Here is a 19,850-nt window from a genome sequence, read left to right as displayed (position 1 = left end):
CAGAGAGAGAGGGACACACACACAGATTGATTTTCCATCTGCTAGCTCACTCCTAAAGTGGCTACAATAGCCAGGGCTGGGCCAGGCTGAAGTCAGGAACCAGGAATTCCATCCAAGTCCCTGTGGCAGGGATTCCGAGTACTTGGGCCATCATCTGCTGTCTCCTGGGCGCATTAGCAGAGAGCTGTTCTACAACACGCACCCCCTCTTTACCCGTTCACCCCCTGATACTGTCCATCTTCTTACTGATGTGGTGGGTGCATAACAGAGGTTCTGTCTGAATTTGGATTTTTCTGATTATTTGTGAATTTAAATGTCTTTATATTTTGATTATTTGTGGGTTTTTTGAGGTTTCTGTCTTTTGTCTATTATTGAATTGTTTTTATCATTTTCTTATTGATTTGTGGAGGGAATCAGTTTAGATCAATAATGCTGGAAAAAAATCCTTAACATTCAAGGTTAACTAAATGACATTTCTTCATGACAAGTTTATATGTCATATCATTGGTTCAATTTTTATACCAAGCCATAAATTCTTCTGAATAAAAATAAAACATAAAATAGATATAGTAGTCTCAAGGAGAGGAATTATGCCTATTTTAAAATAAATTCCCTAGGGGCCCACAATATGGCACAGTGGGTTAAGCCAGTACTGGTAATGCCAGAATCCCATATGGGAGTGCTTCTTCAACTCCTGGCTGCTCTGTTTCCAATCCAGGTTCCTGCTAATGTGCCTGGAAAAGTAGTGGAAGATGATCCAATGGATTGGACCCCGCCACCCATGTGGGCAATCCAGATGGAGTTACAAGTTCCTGGTTGGTCCAACCCTGGCCATTGTGACCATGTGGGGAGTGAACCAGTAAATGGAAAATCTGTCTCTCTGCCTCTCCCTCTCTCTCTGTTGTTCGGCCTTTCAAATAAATAAATATTTTTTAAAAAAAGCCCTTTAGTCTGCTAGAATTAGGATTCGATTTCAATTTATGAATTTGTTAAAAAGATTTCTTTGAAAGGTAGAGTGATAGAGATAGAGGGAGAGACAGAGAGAAAGAGATCCCCCATCCTCAAGTTCACTCCTTAAATGGTTGCAATAGCCAGGGGTGGGTCACGAACTCCATCCAGGTCTCCTAAGTGGGTGGCAGGGGCCCAGGTACTTAGGCCATCATCTGCTACTTTCCCAGGTGCATTAGCAGGGAGGTGGCTTGGAAGTGGCACAGGTGGGACTTGAACTAGCACCCTTATATGGGATGCCAACATAGCAAGTGGTACTTTAACCTGCTGGCCACAACGCCAGCCTCTTAATTTATGGATTTTTCAAATATTGTATATGGTTTACATTTCTCTTGATTGTATCACATTTCGAGATTTTGTTTCCCAAACTTGTAAGAAAAATCAGTCATCTGCTACAAAAATAAAAAACATTAGGTTACTCTGGAGAGGGGAGAAGGGTATAGGGAAGGCTGAGGGATGGGGTAGGAGAAAAATCTTTTTACAATTGTATTTATTTGAGAGACAGGGAGAGAGTGTGTGTCCCAACTTGCTGTTTCATTTCCCAAATGTTTGCAAGTGGGCCAGGTGAAGCGAGGAGCCTGAAACTCCATCCAGGTCTCCACGTGGAGGCAGGGCTCCTACAGCTCAGCCGTCATCGCTGCTTCCCACTCTGCAGCTGGTAGCTGACACAGCTCCACGTGAGGCTTCCGTAGTAAGGCTTGGAAGAAGAGAGGAGGAGATGGCAGTTCTGCCACTCTTGGTGCCACACAGACTTAGGTCTATCAGGGACTTTGTGATCTACAGAGTAGGCATTGAATATATGATTTGATGGGTAGGTGTGTGTGTGTCTGTGTGTGTGTAGAGATGAACAGAAAAAGGAGAATGTGAGAAAAGATTTGAATGAAAATAGAGCAGACAACACCAACTTGAAGTTAAATTAGAATTATGGTATCTAGATGGCACCACTACTGAGGTTTCCCCCGCATATGGAGTTATTCCTACATAGCAAATAATTGTAGTTAGTTTGCATTTTGATCCAGAAATAAATTTTCATTTTCCAGAATTCTCAGTGAAAATTACTTGACTGAATTACATAAGGATTCATTTGAAGGCCTGCTATCCCTCCACTATTTGTAAGTTAGTTAACCATATTTATTTATGATAATTTAGTTATGCTTCCTATAAAATGAATAAGAGGTTCAAACTACATAATCTCCAATGTTTCTTTCAGTAAAGAATTATGCAATTCTGTTAAATCTGTGTAGGGTCTCATACCATCTCTAGCATTGAATATGTACTATGCAGTTTGTATTTTAAAAATTATATAGACAAGTTACAGATAGAAAAGCACTTAACTTATAGAGGAAGGTGGTAATAAGATTTGATTCACTGACATCCATATGGACTTTGTTACATAAGTGTCTATATTCTGTTTTCTTATATTTAAATTTAATCAACAACTCATGGATCAAATCCTATCCAGGTCTGTTTTTGTACAGCCCCTAAGTTAAGAATGCTTTTTACATTTATAAAGGGCTGTAGAAGAAAAAGAAAGGAAGCAAGGAAGAAGATGCAACAGAGATAGAATGTGGCCACCAAGCCTCAAACATATACCACCATCTGGCCTTTACAAAAAAGGTTGGAACAAGTTGGTCTAGTAGAATAAAGGGAATTAAAGTTAAACTTATATTTCTGCCTAAAGGCGAAGAAATACAAATGACCAATATTAATTTAAATACTATTAACTCAGAATCTTTTGACATTTTAATCTGAATTAGATTAACCTTGAAATACTAATTAGCTAAACTAATGACCTGTATAAATACTATTAGCAAGAATATTAAGCTATCAGGAGAAAAAATGGTAATAAGGATTTCAATGCAGGAATTGCTATACTGTATTAAAAATAGATGTTTAAAATGATGGCTAAATGGTATAGAGGTATTGTATCATTAATCTTTATTAAACTAATTATTGGTACTCTTTAGCAAATAGATTTTTTTTTTAAGATTTTTTAAAAAAATGTATCTGAAAGGCAGAGTTAGAGAGAGAGAGAGAGAGAGAGAGAGGGAGAGGCAGAGAGAGACATTTTCCATATGCTGGTTCACTCCCCCAAGGGGCACAAAGGCCAGTGGCTAGGCCAGGCCAAAGCCAGGAGCCAGGAGCTTCTTCCAGGTCTCCCCTGTGGGTGCAAGGGCCCAAGCACTTGGGCCGTTCTCCGCTGCTTTCCCAGGTGCATCAGCAAGGAGCTAGATGGGAAATGGAGCAGCCAGGATGCGAACTGCAAACTGGTGTGTATACGGGATGCCGGCACTGGAGGCGGCCCCTTAACCCTGTATGCCACAGTACAGTGCCGGCCCCACAAATACAGTCTTCTTTCAAATGTACAAAGCTTAAGGAAAATAGGTAGAATAAGCCTTACATGACACAATAGTCTTTTGTTTTATTTATTTATTTATTTATTTATTTATTTATTTTATAGGCAGAGTGGATAGTGAGAGAGAGAGAGAGACAGAGAGAAAGGTCTTCCTTTTTGCCATTGGTTCACCCTCCAATGGCCGCTGCGGCTGGCGCATCGTGCTGATCCGAAGGCAGGAGCCAGGTGCTTCTCCTGGTCTCCCATGCGGGTGCAGGGCCCAAGGACTTGGGCCATCCTCCACTGCCTTCCTGGGCCATAGCAGAGAGCTGGCCTGGAAGAGGGGCAACCGGGATAGAATCCGGCGCCCCAACCAGGACTAGAACCCGGTGTGCCAGCACCGCAAGGCGGAGGATTAGCCTGTTAAGCCACGGCGCCAGCCATGACACAATAGTTTTTTGAGTGATCAAACCTTCTAGGCCTTAAGGGGACAACCACTTCTGTAGTGGTCATCCTGGGCACCTTTGCCATCCAAATCTTATAGACACGGTCTGGAGAAAAACAAATGATGTAATTGCTCAATAGAGTAGGCCATTAATTACTTCAAATAGGAAATCCTTTGTAAGCTAATTGTTTTATGGTAGCATATATACATTCTCATCACTTTTTAAAATGCCAATCAATTTTTAAAAGCTGAAAGAGGGGCCACATCCTAATGGGATTCACTGCTCCTACTTCCCTGTCCACCCCCTAGCAAAGTTTTAAAAGGACCTGTTCCTGAACACGTGGCTCGCTCGCTCTCTCTCTTTGTCTCCTGATCTCTCTGTCTCTTGATCTCTTACTCTCTCTTCTCCCTCTCCCTTCTTTGCTCCTTCCCTCTGGTCTGTTGGGTTTCCTTTTTTTTTTTTTTTTTTTGATAGGCAGAGTGGACAGTGAGAGAGACAAAGAGAAAGGTCTTCCTTTACCGTTGGTTCACCCTCCAATGGCCGCTGCGGCTGGCGCGCTGCGGCCGGCGTACTGTGCTGATCTGAAGCCGGGAGCCAGGTGCTTCTCCTGGTCTCCCATGTGGGTGCAGGGCCCAAGCACTTGGGCCATCCCCCACTGCCCTCCCGGGCCACAGCAGAGAGCTGGCCTGGAAGAGGGGCAACCGGGACAGAATCCAGCACCCCGACCGGGACTAGAACCTGGGGTGCCGGCACCGCAGGTGGAGGATTAGCCTATTGAGCCGCGGCGCCGGCCCCCAATAAACTCTTTCCCTTAAAAAAGAAATAAAGAGGGGCCAGCGTCATGGCATAGTGGGTGCTATCTGTGACACCAGAATCCCATATGGGCTCTGGTTCAAGTCCTGGCTGCTCCATTTCCAATCCAGCTCCCTCTAATGCACCTGGGAAAGCAATGGAAGATGGCCCAAGTCCTTAGGCACCTGCACTCATGTAGGAGACCTGGAAGAAGCTCCTGGCTCCTGGCTTTGGATCGGCTCAGCTCTGGCCATGGCGACCATTTGGGGATTGAACCATCGGATGGAAGATCTATCTCTCTTTAACTTTGCCAAATAAATAAATATTAAAAAAAGCCAAAACAGAATGCCACCCACTTTGCTTAGTACTGGAGGCACAGAAATGAGTAAGGCAGGATTCTTACCCTTCTAGGAGCTCACGATCTTGCAGGGGAGACACACACTTGAATCAAACCACGATTCAACAAGCTCTAAGTAGATGACCAAATGCTGCAGAGGGGCCATGGAGTAGCCAAACCACATTCCTTTAAATAGGCACATTTCCCTTCTACTCATTCTTTAACTATTCACTTACTTCATAAATATTTGAATTTGCTCTAACTCCATGAGCCAGTTTTAAACATGGTAAGCAACACAAATGAGCAAGGCCAAGTCCATGCTTACAAGAAGTTTATGATTTGAACAAGTGGGAGACAAAAGTGACAATGTTAAAAAGAAATGGGTATGGGCCGGCGGCGTGGCTTAACAGGCTAATCCTCCGCCTTGCGGCGCGGGCACACTGGGTTCTAGTCCCGGTTGGGGCGCCAGATTCTATCCCGGTTGCCCCTCTTCCAGGCCAGCTCTCTGCTATGGCCCGGGAAGGCAGTGGAGGATGGCCCAAGTCCTTGGGCCCTGCACCCGCATGGGAGACCAGGAAGAAGCACCTGGCTCCTGCCTTTGGATCAGCGTGATGCGCCGGCCGCAGCGGCTATTGGAGGGTGAACCAACAGCAAAAAAAAAAAAAAAGGAAGACCTTTCTCTCTGTCTCTCTCTCTCTCACTATCCACTCTGCCTGTCAAATAAATAAATAAATAAATGGGTATAGACACCATGCATACATTGTTTCTGGAGTAGAGAGGAGAAGAGACTTTAAGATGGATCAGGGAAGACATTGGCAGAACAATGCTGGCTGGACAGGACTTTGAAGGGCCACTGGGTATCATCAGAAACAGATCTTGGGGAGAATGTTCTAAGCTTGCAGAAGGAGAGTGGGAGACAGGCAGAACACAGGACAGTATCTGAGGAACACCACGAGTATCTGTAGAGTACAAGGGAGAAAGTAGGAGCTTGAAGCCACGGCTCCCAGGGCTTTGAATGTCAAGCAAAGGAGCCAGCATGGGGAGCCACGTTGTCACTAGGCTCAGTGCTTCTGAGCCTAGTCAGAGTCACCTGGAGGCCCTGTTAGACCTCCCGTCACAGCTACTGGCTGAGTGGGTCTGGAATAGGGCTGAGAATGTACGTCCTCAGTGCCTAGGTGACGCCGGGCTTTGAGAACCACTTCAGGAGAGTTCAAAAGGAGAGACTAGAAATGGAGACACCAGCAGAGAGAGGCCAGTTGCAGCCAGCTGGGTGAAAAGTGAGAGATGAGCTGGAATCCATGGAAATATGGTCATGAGTGAATGTTTTCAAATAAGAAGCCAGTACCATGTTGTTTCCTGCTATTCTCCCACTATACAACTGAAAAAACTGCTTTCATGAATATCAAGGCAACATGAAACCAGAAAAGAAATTCTATTAATGACAGGATAATTCTGAATTAGCTCAAACAACTCATGTATTAACTTGAAGACTAATTTCCTTTCAAGTCATTTGAACCCTCTCTTTTATTTCCTATGGTACTTAACTAGATTAGAAAAACAGAACCAAACCAGGAATGTAGAAAAATGTGAGAATATTCCTTTCAATATTAGAAATTACAGATAGAGGTAAAAACTTTGCTCACATCTTGAATTTGATGAGACTATGAAAGATCATCCAATCATTTCTCCTACTATCAGGAAAGTTCGCCTTCAAAATCTATCAAGAGCTATAGCTGTGTATTTTATTTGTGATGACCATGAAGGTGAGACTGTTAAGGAAAGGTTATAAGCAGGGTTAGGAGCTCTGGAAGGTTCAAATACAGGTCCAAAGATGTAATTTAAAACTGCATACTCAATACTATCAAATATAAATTCTATTCATTCCTACTGAGTAGCGATCTAACAGCTAATCAAGGCAATATTTCCCTTTTCCTTTTCCTAGGGATTTATCCTGCAATAAAATACAGTCTATTGAAAGACGTACATTTGAGTCACTCCCTTTTTTGCAGTTCATGTAAGTTGTAATTTCATAATATTTGGAATTATAATAAAACTTAATTGTAGAAAGTTACTAAGATTAGCTAGCACTTCCTTTCAGTCTCCAGCAGAGACAGTATGAGACGCCCAGGACAGAGTGGTCATCACAGAGCAGCGCGCTCACTGCTGTGGTTCTGCACCCACGTGGTATCCGGCAGCTGTGTACATGCTGCTGGCATCCATGGGCCAAGGTCAGGGCGCTCCTCAGCCTCCTACCACGTGCAGGACAAACCCCACCACATACAGGAATTATCTAGCCCGAAACGTCAATGATGTTTCCGTGGTGAAGCCCTGTTCTGGAGGACTAACCGTCACTCAGCACTAGTATCTGCTGAGCCTAATTTGACGCATCTGATTCACTGCATGTGTAGATGGAGAACATAAGTCATAAGCCAGTGTTTTCCAACTGAAATTTCTTCAGTGTGTGGGTGCCATTTCATCTATATGAATTAGAATCACTGCTGAAGGAGGAATGTTCTGAAAGAGTAACTTCCTTCTTCTTGATTTGTGTGTTTCTTTATAGAAATCTTGGTTGCAATTTACTCACAGAGCTGAGCTTTGGGACCTTCCAGGCGTGGCACGGGATGCAGTTTTTGAATAAGGTGTAAGTGAAACAGAAGACAAACACATACTAAAGAACTGCTCATGTGTAACACCTGCACACCTACCCTTAGCTGAGTGCAAGCCTGTGTACACTGGGAAATATGCCTTAAGATCCATTCTTTTTTTTTTTTTTTTTCAAATAAGGAAACCAAGGTACAAAGAGGCTGAGAAGCTGGTGTGACAGATGGCATGCTCTACTTTCCCAGTGCTGATTTGGGCTTGGGCAAGAGAAGGCACCAAGCAAGGAGCACTCCCATTAGCACCGCACAAGAGCCCCGTGAGGCTGCTCTGATACCCATGGCCCTGGAAATGCCACTTCTGAATTTAACTTTGATTGCTACTCACTCTGGGGAGCAAAACGTGCTGGCACTTTCTCAGTGTCTGTTTCTTTTAAACAATAAAGCAGAAAGAATGACTGAAAATTCAACACAGAGCACTTCTCTCCCCAGTCACCCAGATCATTTTTTTTCCTAAGAGGTATTTATCTCTGAAGTTATGAATTATCTGTGGGCAGTAGGAACCCTAAGCAAAGGTAGTGTTTAGGTAAAGCTGTGGTATGAGAAGTGACACATTGCTGTAGCCTGATTCCACATATGTTTTGACGACACCTCAACAAAAAGTGGAGCTTTTATTCCCTTTCAGCTCAACAATTCTGTGATGGTCATGGCCTTAAGGGGGGTGGATTTTAGATTCAAGATAAAGACTCCTCTAAGCCTGACTTGGGAAAAGACTATCCACCTGTCCTGTGGTTCAGAAACCCAACTTCACAGTTCATTTTGGGTTCAAGGGAGGGGTTCAGGAAGTCTGGGTATGAACTGACAGTTTCTGCAGATCCTGGCTGTGCGGCCTCCTTTCTCCCTCACTCATTTGCGGGAGCCTAACTTGGGGAAGAACGTGGAGAGTTTATTTTCCCTTTGCCCACACACCAGCGAGCTTCCTCCCTAGACCCCTCCACCGGGAGGTTTGGTGGTACCAACAGAAATGGCTTCAACTCACCATCCAAACCAAGTATTCCTCAGCACAGTCCTTAAGGATCCTCGAGTTTCACTATGGTTATGTGTAGGCAACACAGGTGGAAAAACCCATGGAAGCACAGGGCATAAAAAGTAATGAATCACTCAAAACCGTTCACTGAGTGGCAAGCCCACTGAGTGTCAGGTGCTGCGCTAAGCACTGGACGTACACATTGGGACAGAAGCTTTGTTTGCAAGACCGTTTCATACCAGAAGGGGGAAGATTGGACGTTGATGGGAGAACAGGTGAGAGCCACGCTAGCATCTGTACAGCAGGGTCAAAGAGGGGAACAAAGTAGGAGCAGGTGGGTTAGGAACGGTGCACAGTAGAGGAGGCACCAGTTTGTTTATCTTGGGTTTTCGTGTTCATCTTAAGCAAAAGACAGAGGCATTTGCTTCACAGAGCTAGCTGGTGTAGGAAACTAATTCCTATACCACGTGATCTGGATGTAACTAACTCACAGCTGCTTTCAAAGATTGGCACAATGGTCTCAATACACCAAGTGTGTGTTGGGGGCTGGCCTCCTTTCTTTGGGGTCCCATAATGTATTAAAGCTAATTTGCTTAGGAAACATTTGCCATTGTGATATACAAGTCTATTGCCTCGCTTCTCAAAGGCCCATTGTCCAGGAAGATGCCAGTGATATTAGGACCAATATGGCTGGGGTTTCATAAGTTGAAACAATACTTTCCCTGCTTTGCAAGAGGCCTAAAAAGTGCAGCTGAGGTGGATTCGCTGTGAGTTGAGTGGAGCCTAAGCTTCAAGGCCTTGCACTTGCAGAGGCCTCCTCCAAGGTCCAGGGAGGGGCCGTAGCAATTTTTACACTCATAATTTTGCCATGTTTATTACAGATTTCCCACATTAGATAAGGTTCAGGCCCAGCAAACTCTGTCTTTGCTCCAGTGTCGTGTACTCGCAGCCCCGTACGTCCCGTCTGGAATGACACCTGTGTTATTGACAGACGCTGACTGCACAGTGAGCAGTGTGGCGGCTCAGTCTGTCATGAATCTGAAATCCACCTCAAAGATGGGCCCAGAGCTTCCTGGGGACGGGCCATCCTGAATCGTCATAATAATCAAACCTCAGCCGAGATCTGGCATGAACTATGTTATGGAAAACCAGCAGTGGTTGATAATTATAAATGTTAACTGGACTCTCTCTTTAGGCCTCCCCTTCATTCACCTACACGAGTCCAGACTGATGGCTTATTGTTTAAAAAATCCTCTGTCACTTTATGGTTTTAGAAGTGATTTTAGAAGTGAAGGCCTCTACTGCGTAGAGAGGCGATGCCTCATTCAGACCGAGCACATCCGCACGCAGGCTTGTCTGCGAGAGAAAAAAAACAAGAGTGAAGTACTGGAGAACTGGGGTAATTTGGGGGAAGGATAACAGCAAACCTGTAAAATTATTTTGGCTACTTAACGCTGTACCATCATTCTTATGGCCGAGGAAAGCAGGAAGTGGAGAGGTAGAGGCGGAGGAGCCTACTTGCACAGTGGCCACTGGTGATCTTGGAGGTTTTAGTGCCGGGAGAAAAGAAAGATGCTCAAAGTTCAATCTGGGAAACCATGCTTAAGCAGGCATGTGATATATTCTTTTATTCCACAATACATTTTAAATATTAACTAGTGTTATAAGTTCATGCTCTAAAAATATCTGGAAGAATGTGCTAGAATAGGGGAGATCACAGGCATGAGTAAGCGACGTGGCTCTCAGCCTCACACTGACCCTGGCTCCCCGGAAGTCTCTTCTTTCCCCACTCCCAGCATGACTTTTTCTGGCACCTGTGCTTTATCTATTACAGCACTTTTTAAAAAAGATTTATGTATTTATTTGAGAGAGAGAGTTACAGACAGAGAGAGGGAGAGACAGAGAGAAAGGTCTTCCATCCGCTGGTTCACTCGCAAATGGCTGCAATGGCAGGAGCTGGGCAGATCCAAAGCCAAGAGCCAGGAGCTTCAACCAGATCTCCCACTTGGGCCATCTTCTACTGCTTTCCCAGGCCACAGCAGAGAGCTGGATCAGAAGTGGGGCAGCCGGGACCAGAACCGGCGCTCATTTGGGATGCTGGCACTGCAGGCGGCAGCTTGGCCCACTACGCCATAGTGCTGGCCCCTATTAAAGCTCTTTTTAAATTGAGATAAAATCCACATGCCCTAAAATGCATCAGTATAAAGAGTACAATTCAGTGGTGTTTAGTGCATTCAGAAGGCTGTGCAGTAATCTGCATTATCTGATTCCAGAACATTTTTATCATCCCAGAAAGAGGCACTGCGCCAGGAAGTGCCTCCTCCTCTACCCCGGCCCGGGCAACCACTAATCTAGCTTTTGTTCCCTTGGATTTGCCTATTCTGGATATTTCATATGAATGCGTCACACAGTATGTGGCCTTCTGTGCCTGGCTTCTTGCACATGGCGTGTTGTTTCTGAGGTTCGTCCATGCTGTAACACACGCCAGTACTTTATCCCTTCCCACTGGGTAATTCTTGATGGTGCAGATGGACCACAATACCAGCTCACCCAGTCATCACCTAACAGACGTGTGTTAGTTCCATGTTGGTGCTATCATGCATAATGCTGCTATGAACATGCATGTGCAAGTTTTTTGTGCAGACGTGGTTTTGTTCTTGAGTGTGTACTAGGAGTCACATTGCGCGGTCATATGGTAACTCTGTGATCAACTTATCTGAGGAACCACCCCTCTCTTTTCCACACTGGTTGCACTATTTGACATTCCCACTTGCCATGTAGTAAGGTTCCAATTTCTTCATGTCTTTGTCAACATTTGTCATCGCATGTCTTTTTGATTATAGCCATCCTAGTGAGTGGCTGAAGTAGTATCTCACTGTGGTTTTGATTTGCATTCTCCTATGACTTAAGATGTTGAGAATATTTTTATAGGTATGTTGGTCATTTATATCTTATTTAAATAAATGTTAATTCAAATCCTTTTGCCATTTTAAACTTGATCTATTTGCCTTTTTATTAAGTTGAAAAGTTTGTTATATATTCTGGGCATTCTGGATTCTAGACCCTCATCAGATACATGATTTACAAATATTTCCCCATACTGTGTTATCTTTTTACCTGCTTTTTTAAAATTAATTTTAATTTTATTTAAAAGGCAGAGAGACATAGAGAGCAAGAGAGACAGAGAGAACTTCTATTTGCTGGTTCACTCTTGTAAAGCCTGCAACAGCCAGGACTGGGCAAGGCTTATCCCGGGAGCACCAAGAACTCAGTCCAGGTCTTCCATGTTGGCGGCAGGGACCTAGATACTTGAGCCATGCCCTGCTGCCTCCCAAGGTGCACGCCAGAAGGAAGCTGGATTGGAAGCAGAGTAGCCAGGACTTCGACTCGGCACTCTGAATGGGATGTGGGCATCCTAAGCAGCAACTCAACTGCTGTGCCAGCTCCTGCCCCCATTTTCTTGATAGTGTCCTTGATGCACAAACATTTTTAATTTTGACAAAATCCAATTTATTTATTTTTGCTTTGATTGCTTATACAATTAATGACATATCTAAGAAGCCCTCGCCTAATACAAGGCCATGAACATTTACTCCTGAGTTTTCATAGTTTCAGCTTTTACACAGAGGTATTTTATGTGTTTTGTGCTTATTTTTATACATGTGTAAGGTACAGGGGCCAAACTTCCTTATTTTACATGCTGATATCCAGTTGTCCCAGCACTATGTTCATGCCCTTGTCAAAAATCAATTGGTCATAAATGTGAGGGTTTATTTTTAGACTGTCAAGTCTATTCCATTGATTTATATGTCGATCCTTACTCCAGTACCATACATACTGTGATTGCTGTAGATTTGAATTGTGTTTTCTTGTGGGCTTTTAATTTGCTTTTTTCTTTAGAGACAGAGAAGAGAATTCTCATCTGCTGGTTTGATCCTCAAATGCTCACAATAGCCAGGACTGGGCCAGGCCAAAACTGGGATCAGGAAATTCAATCCAGGTCTCTTACATGGGTAGCAGGAACGCAATTGCTTGAACCATCACTATTGGCTCCCAGGGTCTGCATTAACAGGAAGCTGAAGTCAGCAGCCAGAGCCAGACATCAAACCCAGGCACTGGATATGGGATGCAGGCATTCTAACCAGCATCTTAACTGGCAGGCTAAGTGTTTGCCTCCAGGCTTTGAAATTGGGAAGTTTGAGTCTTCCCACTTTGTCCTTTTTAAACATTGTTTTGGCTATTCTGGGTCCCTTGAATTATCATAGGAATCTGTCAATATATGGAAAGAAGCCAGCTTAGATTCTGATAGGAAAAGCGCTAAACCATAGATAAATTTGGAGGACAGTCCCTTCTTAACAGTACCGTTTTCTGATCCATAGACACAGGCTGTTCTTCCATTTTCTTAGATCTTTAAGTTTGTTCAACAACATGTTGAAGTTTCAGTCTTATCTTTTTGGTTAAATGTATTCCTAAGTATTTTCCTTTTTGAGATTATTGTACTTGACATTTTTTCTTAATATCATTTCTTATCAGATTATTAATTGGTAGTCTATAGAAATTCAACTTATTTTTGCATATTGATCTTGTGTCCTGCAACATTACTGAAATCATGTGTTAGCTCTACTAGTTTTTCCCTTGAGTATGGCTTCTTTATAGTTTTCTACACACAAGATGAACACATCATCTGCAGATATACTTTTACTTCCTTCTTTCCTATACAGATGTCTTTTTCTCTCCACCTAATTTACCAGCTAGAATCTCACTGAATAGAAGTGGTAAGAGAGGACTTCCTTGCCTTGTCCTTGATCTTAGGAGAAAAGCTTCCAGTCCTCACAATTCAGTGATGTAGCCATGGGCTTTTCACTGCTGCTCTCCATTTGATCCTAATTTAATGTTGTTTTTATAGTGAAAGCATATTGTATCTTTTAAATGCTTTTACTAATATATTGAGATGATCATGTTTCTTTCTTTTTTCTACTAATACAGCATATTACAATTATTGATTTTTATTTGTTGAACCAACTTCACATTTGTGTTGGTCACAGTCTATAATCTTTCTTAACACTTTGTTGAATTCGATTTGCTGTATTTGTTGAGGACTTCTGCATCTGTATTCATAAGAGATACTGGCCTGTAATTTTTCTTTTCTTGTTATATCTTTGTCTGATTTTGGTATCGCAGTAAAAGCAGCTTCACATAGTGAGTTAGGAAATGTTCTGTCTTCCTCTATGTTTTGGAAGATTTCATGAAGGACTTTAACTATTTCATCGATTTCACCAGTGAGAAGACATTTCATCTTGAGCTTTTCTTTGTGAGAAGTTTTTTGATTACTAAATCAATCACTTAACATTTTTTTTTATTTGACAGATAGAGTTAGACAGTGAGAGAGAGAGAGAGAGAGAGAGAGACAGAGAGAAAGGTCTTCCTTCTGTTGGTTCATTCCCCCAAATGGCTGCCACAGCCGGAGCTATGCCGATCCAAAGCCAGGAGCCAGGTGCTTCCTCCTGGTCTCCCATGCGGGTGCAGGAGCCCAGGCACTTGGGCCATCCTCCACTGCACTCCCGGGCCACAGCAGAGCTGGACTGGAAGAGGAGCTACCAGGACTAGAACCTGGTGTCCAAATGGGATGCCGGCGCTGCAGGCAGAGGATTAACCAAGTGAGCCATGGCGCCGGCCCCTTAACTTTTTTTTAAAGTTTATTTTTATTTATTTGGAAGGCAGAACATGAGAGAGAGAGAGAGAGAAAGAGAGAGAGAGAGAGAGAATCGATCTAGTTCACTCCCCAAATATCTCCAACGGCTAAGGGTGGGGCCAGGCTGAAGCCAAGAGCCAGGAACGTCACTGGGTCTCCCACATGGGTGGCAGGAACCACGTAGCTGAGCCATCCTCTGCTACCTCCCAGGATGTACATTAGCAGGAAGTTGGATTGGAAAAGAAGCAGGACTCGATCTGTAGTACCACAACATGGGATGTGGTTGTCTCTAACGGCACCTTGCCCTGCTGCACCACAATGCCTGTGCCTCAGTCTCTTTACTTGATATAGATCTATTCAGATGCGCTAATTCTCCTCAAGTCAGTTGCAGTAGTTTGTGTCCTTCTAAAAAAGTGTCCAGGGGCCAGCGCCTGTAGTGTAGCAGTAAAGTTGCCCCCTGCAGTGCCAGCATCCCATATGGGTACCGGTTTGAGTCCAGGCTGCTCCACTTCCCATCCTGCTCTCTGCTATGGCCTAGGAAAGCATCAGAGGATGGCACAAGCCCTTGGGCCCCTGCACCCACGTGGGAGACCCGGAAGAAGCTCCTGGCTCCTGATTTGCCCAGCTCCAGCCATTGCAGCCATTTGGGGAGTGAACCATCAGATGGAAGCGTGCTTGCTCACTCTCTCTCTCTGCCTCTGCCTCTCTGTAACTCTTCCTTTCAAATAAGTAAATAAATCTCTAAAAAAAAAGAATGTTTTAGACCGGCGCTGTGGCTTAACAGGCTAATCCTCCACCTTGCGGCACCGGCACACCGGGTTCTAGTCCCGGTCGGGGCACCGGATTCTATCCCGGTTGCCCCTCTTCCAGGCCAGCTCTCTGCTATGGCCCGGGAAGGCAGTGGAGGATGGCCCAAGTCCTTGGGCCCTGCACCCGCATGGGAGACCAGGAGAAGCACCTGGCTCCTGGCTTCGGATCAGCGAGACGTGCTGGTCGCAGCAGCCATTGAAGGGTGAACCAACAGCAAAGAAGGAAGACCTTTCTCTCTGTCTCTCTCTCACTATACACTCTGCCTCTCAAAAAAAAAAAAAAAAAAAAAAGAATGTTTCAATTCCATTCACATTTTCTAATTGATTGGCATCCAGTACTCAAAGTTTTCCCTTATAATCCTTTTGATGTCTATAAGGTCAACAGTAATGTCCCCGTCCGTTTCTTTTTTTTTTTTTTTTAAGATTTATGTATTTGAAAGTCAGAGTTACAAAGAGAGAGGAGAGGCAGAGAGAGAGAGAGAGAGAAAGAGAGAGAGAGAGAGGTCTTCCATCCGCTGGTTCACTCCCCAGATGGCCTCAATGGCCAGAGCTGAGCTGATCAGAAGCGAGGAGCCAGGAGCCAGGAGCTTCCTCTGGGTCTCCCACGTGGGTGCAGGGGCCCAAGGACTTGGGCCATCTTCTACTGCTTTCCCAGGCCATAGCAGAGAGCTGGATTGGAAGAGGAGCAGCTGGGTCTCGAACCGGCACTCATATAGGATGCCGGTGCTTCAGGCCAGGGCATTAACTCGATGCACCACAGCACCACCGCCCCCCACTTCATCTCTGATTTCAATAAATTGAGGTGTCTTTTTTCTTGGTTTGTAGACTAAAGTTTTTTCCGTTTTGTTGATCTTTTCAAAGAAACTATTTTTTATTATGTTGATTTTCTCTATTGTTTTTGTTTATTTTTGTTCTAATCTTTGTGTCTTCTTCTTGCTTTGGATTTAGTTTGCTGGGCTTTTTGTTTTTCTTCCTAATTTCTTCAGGTGGAATTTTAGGTTATTGATGTGATTTTTTTCTTTTAATATTTATTTATTTGAAAGGCACAGTTACAGACAGAGAGGTCTTTCATTTGCTGGTTCACTCTCCAAGTAGCCGCAATGGCCAGAGCTGGGCCAGACCAAAGCCAGAAGCCAGGACCTTTTTCCAGGTCTTCCATGTGGGTGCAGAGGCCCAAGCACTTGGGCTATCCTCCAATGCTTTCCCAGGCCATTAGCAGGAAGCTGGATTAGAAGTGGAACAGCCAGGACTCGAACCAGCACCCATATGGGACACTGGCCTTGCTGGCAGTGGGTTAACCTGCTATACCACATCACTAGCCCAAGGAATGAATTTTCAGATGTCCTTATTCCTCTGTTTTCACTGACATCACCTACAACATGATTTTAAATCTCTAGTCTCAATGGCTATGAACTAATTAAATATTTAATCATGGGAAATAATTAAGGAAGATGAATAGGAATAAAAAGAGAAACTAATTCTCACTGTGGCTCTCTTAAAAAATTAATGAAGTTTGAAAAGTATTTCTATATTTAGTCCTCTCAAAATTAAGGTTAAAGTAACAGCTATCATTTTATTTTTTAAAGAATTATTTATTTATTTGAAAGGTAGAGTTATAGAGAGAGATAGGGAGAGACACAGAGAGAGGGAGAGAAAGAGAGAGAGAGATCTTCCCTCTGCTGGTTTACTCCCAAATGGCTGCAATAGCCAGGGCTGGGCCAAGCCAAAGCCAGGAGCCTGGAACTCATCTTCCACGTGGGTGCAGGGGCCCAAGCAGCTGGGCCATCTTCTGCTGCTTTCCCAGAGCATTAGGAGGGAGCACTGGAAGCAGCTGGGACTGGAGCCAGCACTTACACGGGATGCCAGTCTCACAGGTAGCAACTTAGCCCACTTTGCCAGAGAAATAGTCCCCGGGACAGCCATTTTAAATCCCTTTTCTTCATACATGTTAAAGACAGACTTTGGAGGAAGAAGTGAGTTCAAACTTCAGCTTTGCCTCTTAACAGCTTGGCGACTTAGGACAAGTTATAAAAACCTCTTTGTGCCTTAATTTCCCCATGAAAAATAGTGTAATAATGTTGTGAGGATTAAATGTAAAATGTGGATCACAGGTGCCTGGCAGCCCAATCAGTATCAGCTGTAACAATTATTTTTTGTTTTTTGTTTTTTTTTTGTTTTTTGTTTTTTTTTTTGACAGGCAGAGTGGACAGTGAGAGAGAGAGACAGAGAGAAAGGTCTTCCTTTTGCCGTTGGTTCACCCTCCAATGGCCGCCGTGGTTGGCGCGCTGCGGCCAGCGCACCACGCTGATCCGATGGCAGGAGCCAGGGGCTTATCCTGGTCTCCCATGGGGTGCAGGACCCAAGCACTTGGGCCATCCTCCACTGCTCTCCCTGGCCACAGCAGAGAGCTGGCCTGGAAGAGGGGCAACCGGGACAGAACCCGGTGTGCCGGCGCCGCAAGGCAGAGGATTAGCCTAGTGAGCCGCGGCGCCGGCCACAATTATTATTTTTATAGTCTGTAAAAGTACACTAACAATTATTGAGTAGAGATTTTCTTTTCTTTCTCCTCTCCCTCTTTTATTTTTTTTTGTCTGTTTTAAAAAACAGAAAAGACAATATATTACAGCATTTCAGAATAAAATTTGCATTAAAATGAATTTATTAATTTTACTGATGTATACACCTATTGTTTATTCAACAAACATTAAACACCAAGTGCATTTCAGGCATTATGCCACGCACAGGAATAGCAATGACAACAACACGTGGTCCCTGCCTCAAGGAGCTGACAGTCCAGAAGACTGACAGCAAGCAGGTGAAAACATGCAGTGGAACTGAGGCTGTGGTGCGGAACAGGAAATGACAGGGAGTACGGCTTTGACCAGTTCCTCCTCTTAGGTTTGTCCCTTTCTCTCTGGCTCCAGAGTTAATGAGTGGGTCTTTGTTGTTGTTGTTGTTAAATGGGTGAATTAAGTCATGATTTTTTTTTTTTTTTGATAGGCAGAGTGGACAGTGAGAGAGAGAGACAGAGAGAAAGGTCTTCCTTTTGCCGTTGGTTCACCCTCCAATGGCCGCCGCGGTTGGCGCGCTGCGGCCGGCGCACTGCGCTGATCCGATGGCAGGAGCCAGGTGCTTCTCCTGGTCCTCCCATGCGGGTGCTGGCGCCACAGGTGGAGGATTAGCCTAGTGAGCCGCGGTGCCAGCCATGAACTGTTTTTTTTTTTTTTTTAAAGATTTATTCATTTATTTGAAAGTCAGAGTTACACACTGACTTTGTGTAAGAGAGGCAGAGAGAAGAGGCAGAAAGAGAGAGAGGTCTTCCATCCGCTGGTTCACTCGTCAGTTGGCTGCAACGGCCGGAGCTGTGTCAATCCAAAGGCAGGAGCTAGGAGCTTCTTCCGGGTCTCCCACGTGGATGCAGGGGCCCAAAGACTTGGGCCATCTTCTACTGATTTCCCAGGCCATAGCAGAGAGCTGGATCGGAAGAGGAACAGCCAGGACTAGAATCGGCACCCATATGGGATGCCGGCACTTCAGGCCAGGGCTTTAACCCCGTGTGCCACAGCGCTGGCCCCAAGTCACGAATTGGTTAAAAATTTCTAAAGATGAGAGGCAAGCACCTTGAATTACGGAGGACATCAGAATTTTGTTTCCTTCAGAGCAAGGGCTTCCTACCCGTGTGGTCACTTCAAGTTGTGTTTGTTTTATTTTGCTTCTTGATAGACAGAGGATAGGTAGACAAAGCTCCCAGCTACCAGTTCACTCCTCAGATGCCTGCAGCTGAGAGCCAGGAACTCAATCCAGGTCTCCAAGGAGAAGTAAGGACCCAACCTACTGAGTTATCACCACTGCCTGCCAAGGGTCTGCATTAGCAGAATGCCACAACTGGGAGCTAAAACTGGGACTCAAACCAAGGCACCCAATATGAGACCTGGGTGTTCCAACCAGAGTCTCAATGCTGTCACATACCATCCCTACTTCTGAGGTTTTTGACCTGAAAACTGGCACATTTTTTTTCTTTGCTGTCCATTTTTTTCCTATAGTTTTTTCTCTTTCTTGTCTCCACTTTCTCTTCCAGAGACCTAGGTAGTCCCCAAAGGAAGGGTGCTTTATGAATTCTAAGGGTGATTTATAGGTAAAAACAGAAAATGATTTTTTTAAATGTACAAGTTCTCTCTATGTAAACTTCCACACATTTTTGTGCATATGGGAAAGGCAGATAATCTTAATTCCATTGCATTTTTCAGGAATCTTGATCGTAATCCTCTGACAACTGTTGAAGATTCCTATCTTTTTAAATTGCCAGCATTAAAATATCTGTAAGTATTAAAATAATCTCATAAATTATAGGATGATTTCTACTCTTCCTTTTTTTTTTTTTTACTTTCTTTAAAGGTTCAGTGTTTTGCATTAAGGCTAAGAATCATGATTTTAATTTAAACTAGGCTACTGAAAAAGAAGCTATTCACCAAAAAAGAGATTAAGAAAGGAGTATAATGTGTAGAACAGCCAGCAGGGGGAGACAGTGTTGAAGATCACATACAGCTGGGGAACATGTAGAATACAATTTGTTCCAGAAAGCAAAGAAAAAAACAATCTTAACTAATCAAGAGAAGTGAATGCAATATGCAAAAGAACAGCAAGATAATGGCAAGAAAAAAAGCGTAGTTTCTTCAGTGTCAAGGTCACTAATTTGATGATGCAAATAGTAACAAATTTCTTCAATGAGAACTTTCTGGAATGATTTCCCATGACAAACTCTTGAGCTGGCTTGTTTTATAGAGAAGCCAAAACTGATGCAATCACT

At 44.0% G+C, this 19,850-nt stretch overlaps 1 protein-coding gene across 1 annotated transcript in view; it reads left to right on the top strand.

Annotated features, from left to right (window-relative positions):
• Positions 1 to 19,850, top strand: part of LRRC37A (leucine rich repeat containing 37A) — a 44,519-nt gene that overhangs the window by 8,160 nt on the left and 16,509 nt on the right. Inside the window, exons 6-9 of the mRNA XM_062175051.1 lie at positions 2,049 to 2,120; positions 6,861 to 6,932; positions 7,479 to 7,559; positions 19,291 to 19,362. Of these exons, the coding sequence (XP_062031035.1) occupies positions 2,049 to 2,120; positions 6,861 to 6,932; positions 7,479 to 7,559; positions 19,291 to 19,362 (297 nt within the window). The remainder of the gene's footprint in view (positions 1 to 2,048; positions 2,121 to 6,860; positions 6,933 to 7,478; positions 7,560 to 19,290; positions 19,363 to 19,850) is intronic.

Source organism: Lepus europaeus, chromosome 18 (assembly GCF_033115175.1).
Source record: "Lepus europaeus isolate LE1 chromosome 18, mLepTim1.pri, whole genome shotgun sequence".
Lineage (NCBI taxonomy): Eukaryota > Metazoa > Chordata > Mammalia > Lagomorpha > Leporidae > Lepus > Lepus europaeus.
Note: the sequence above shows the minus strand (reverse complement) of the source record. Positions and strands in the feature narration are given on the sequence as shown.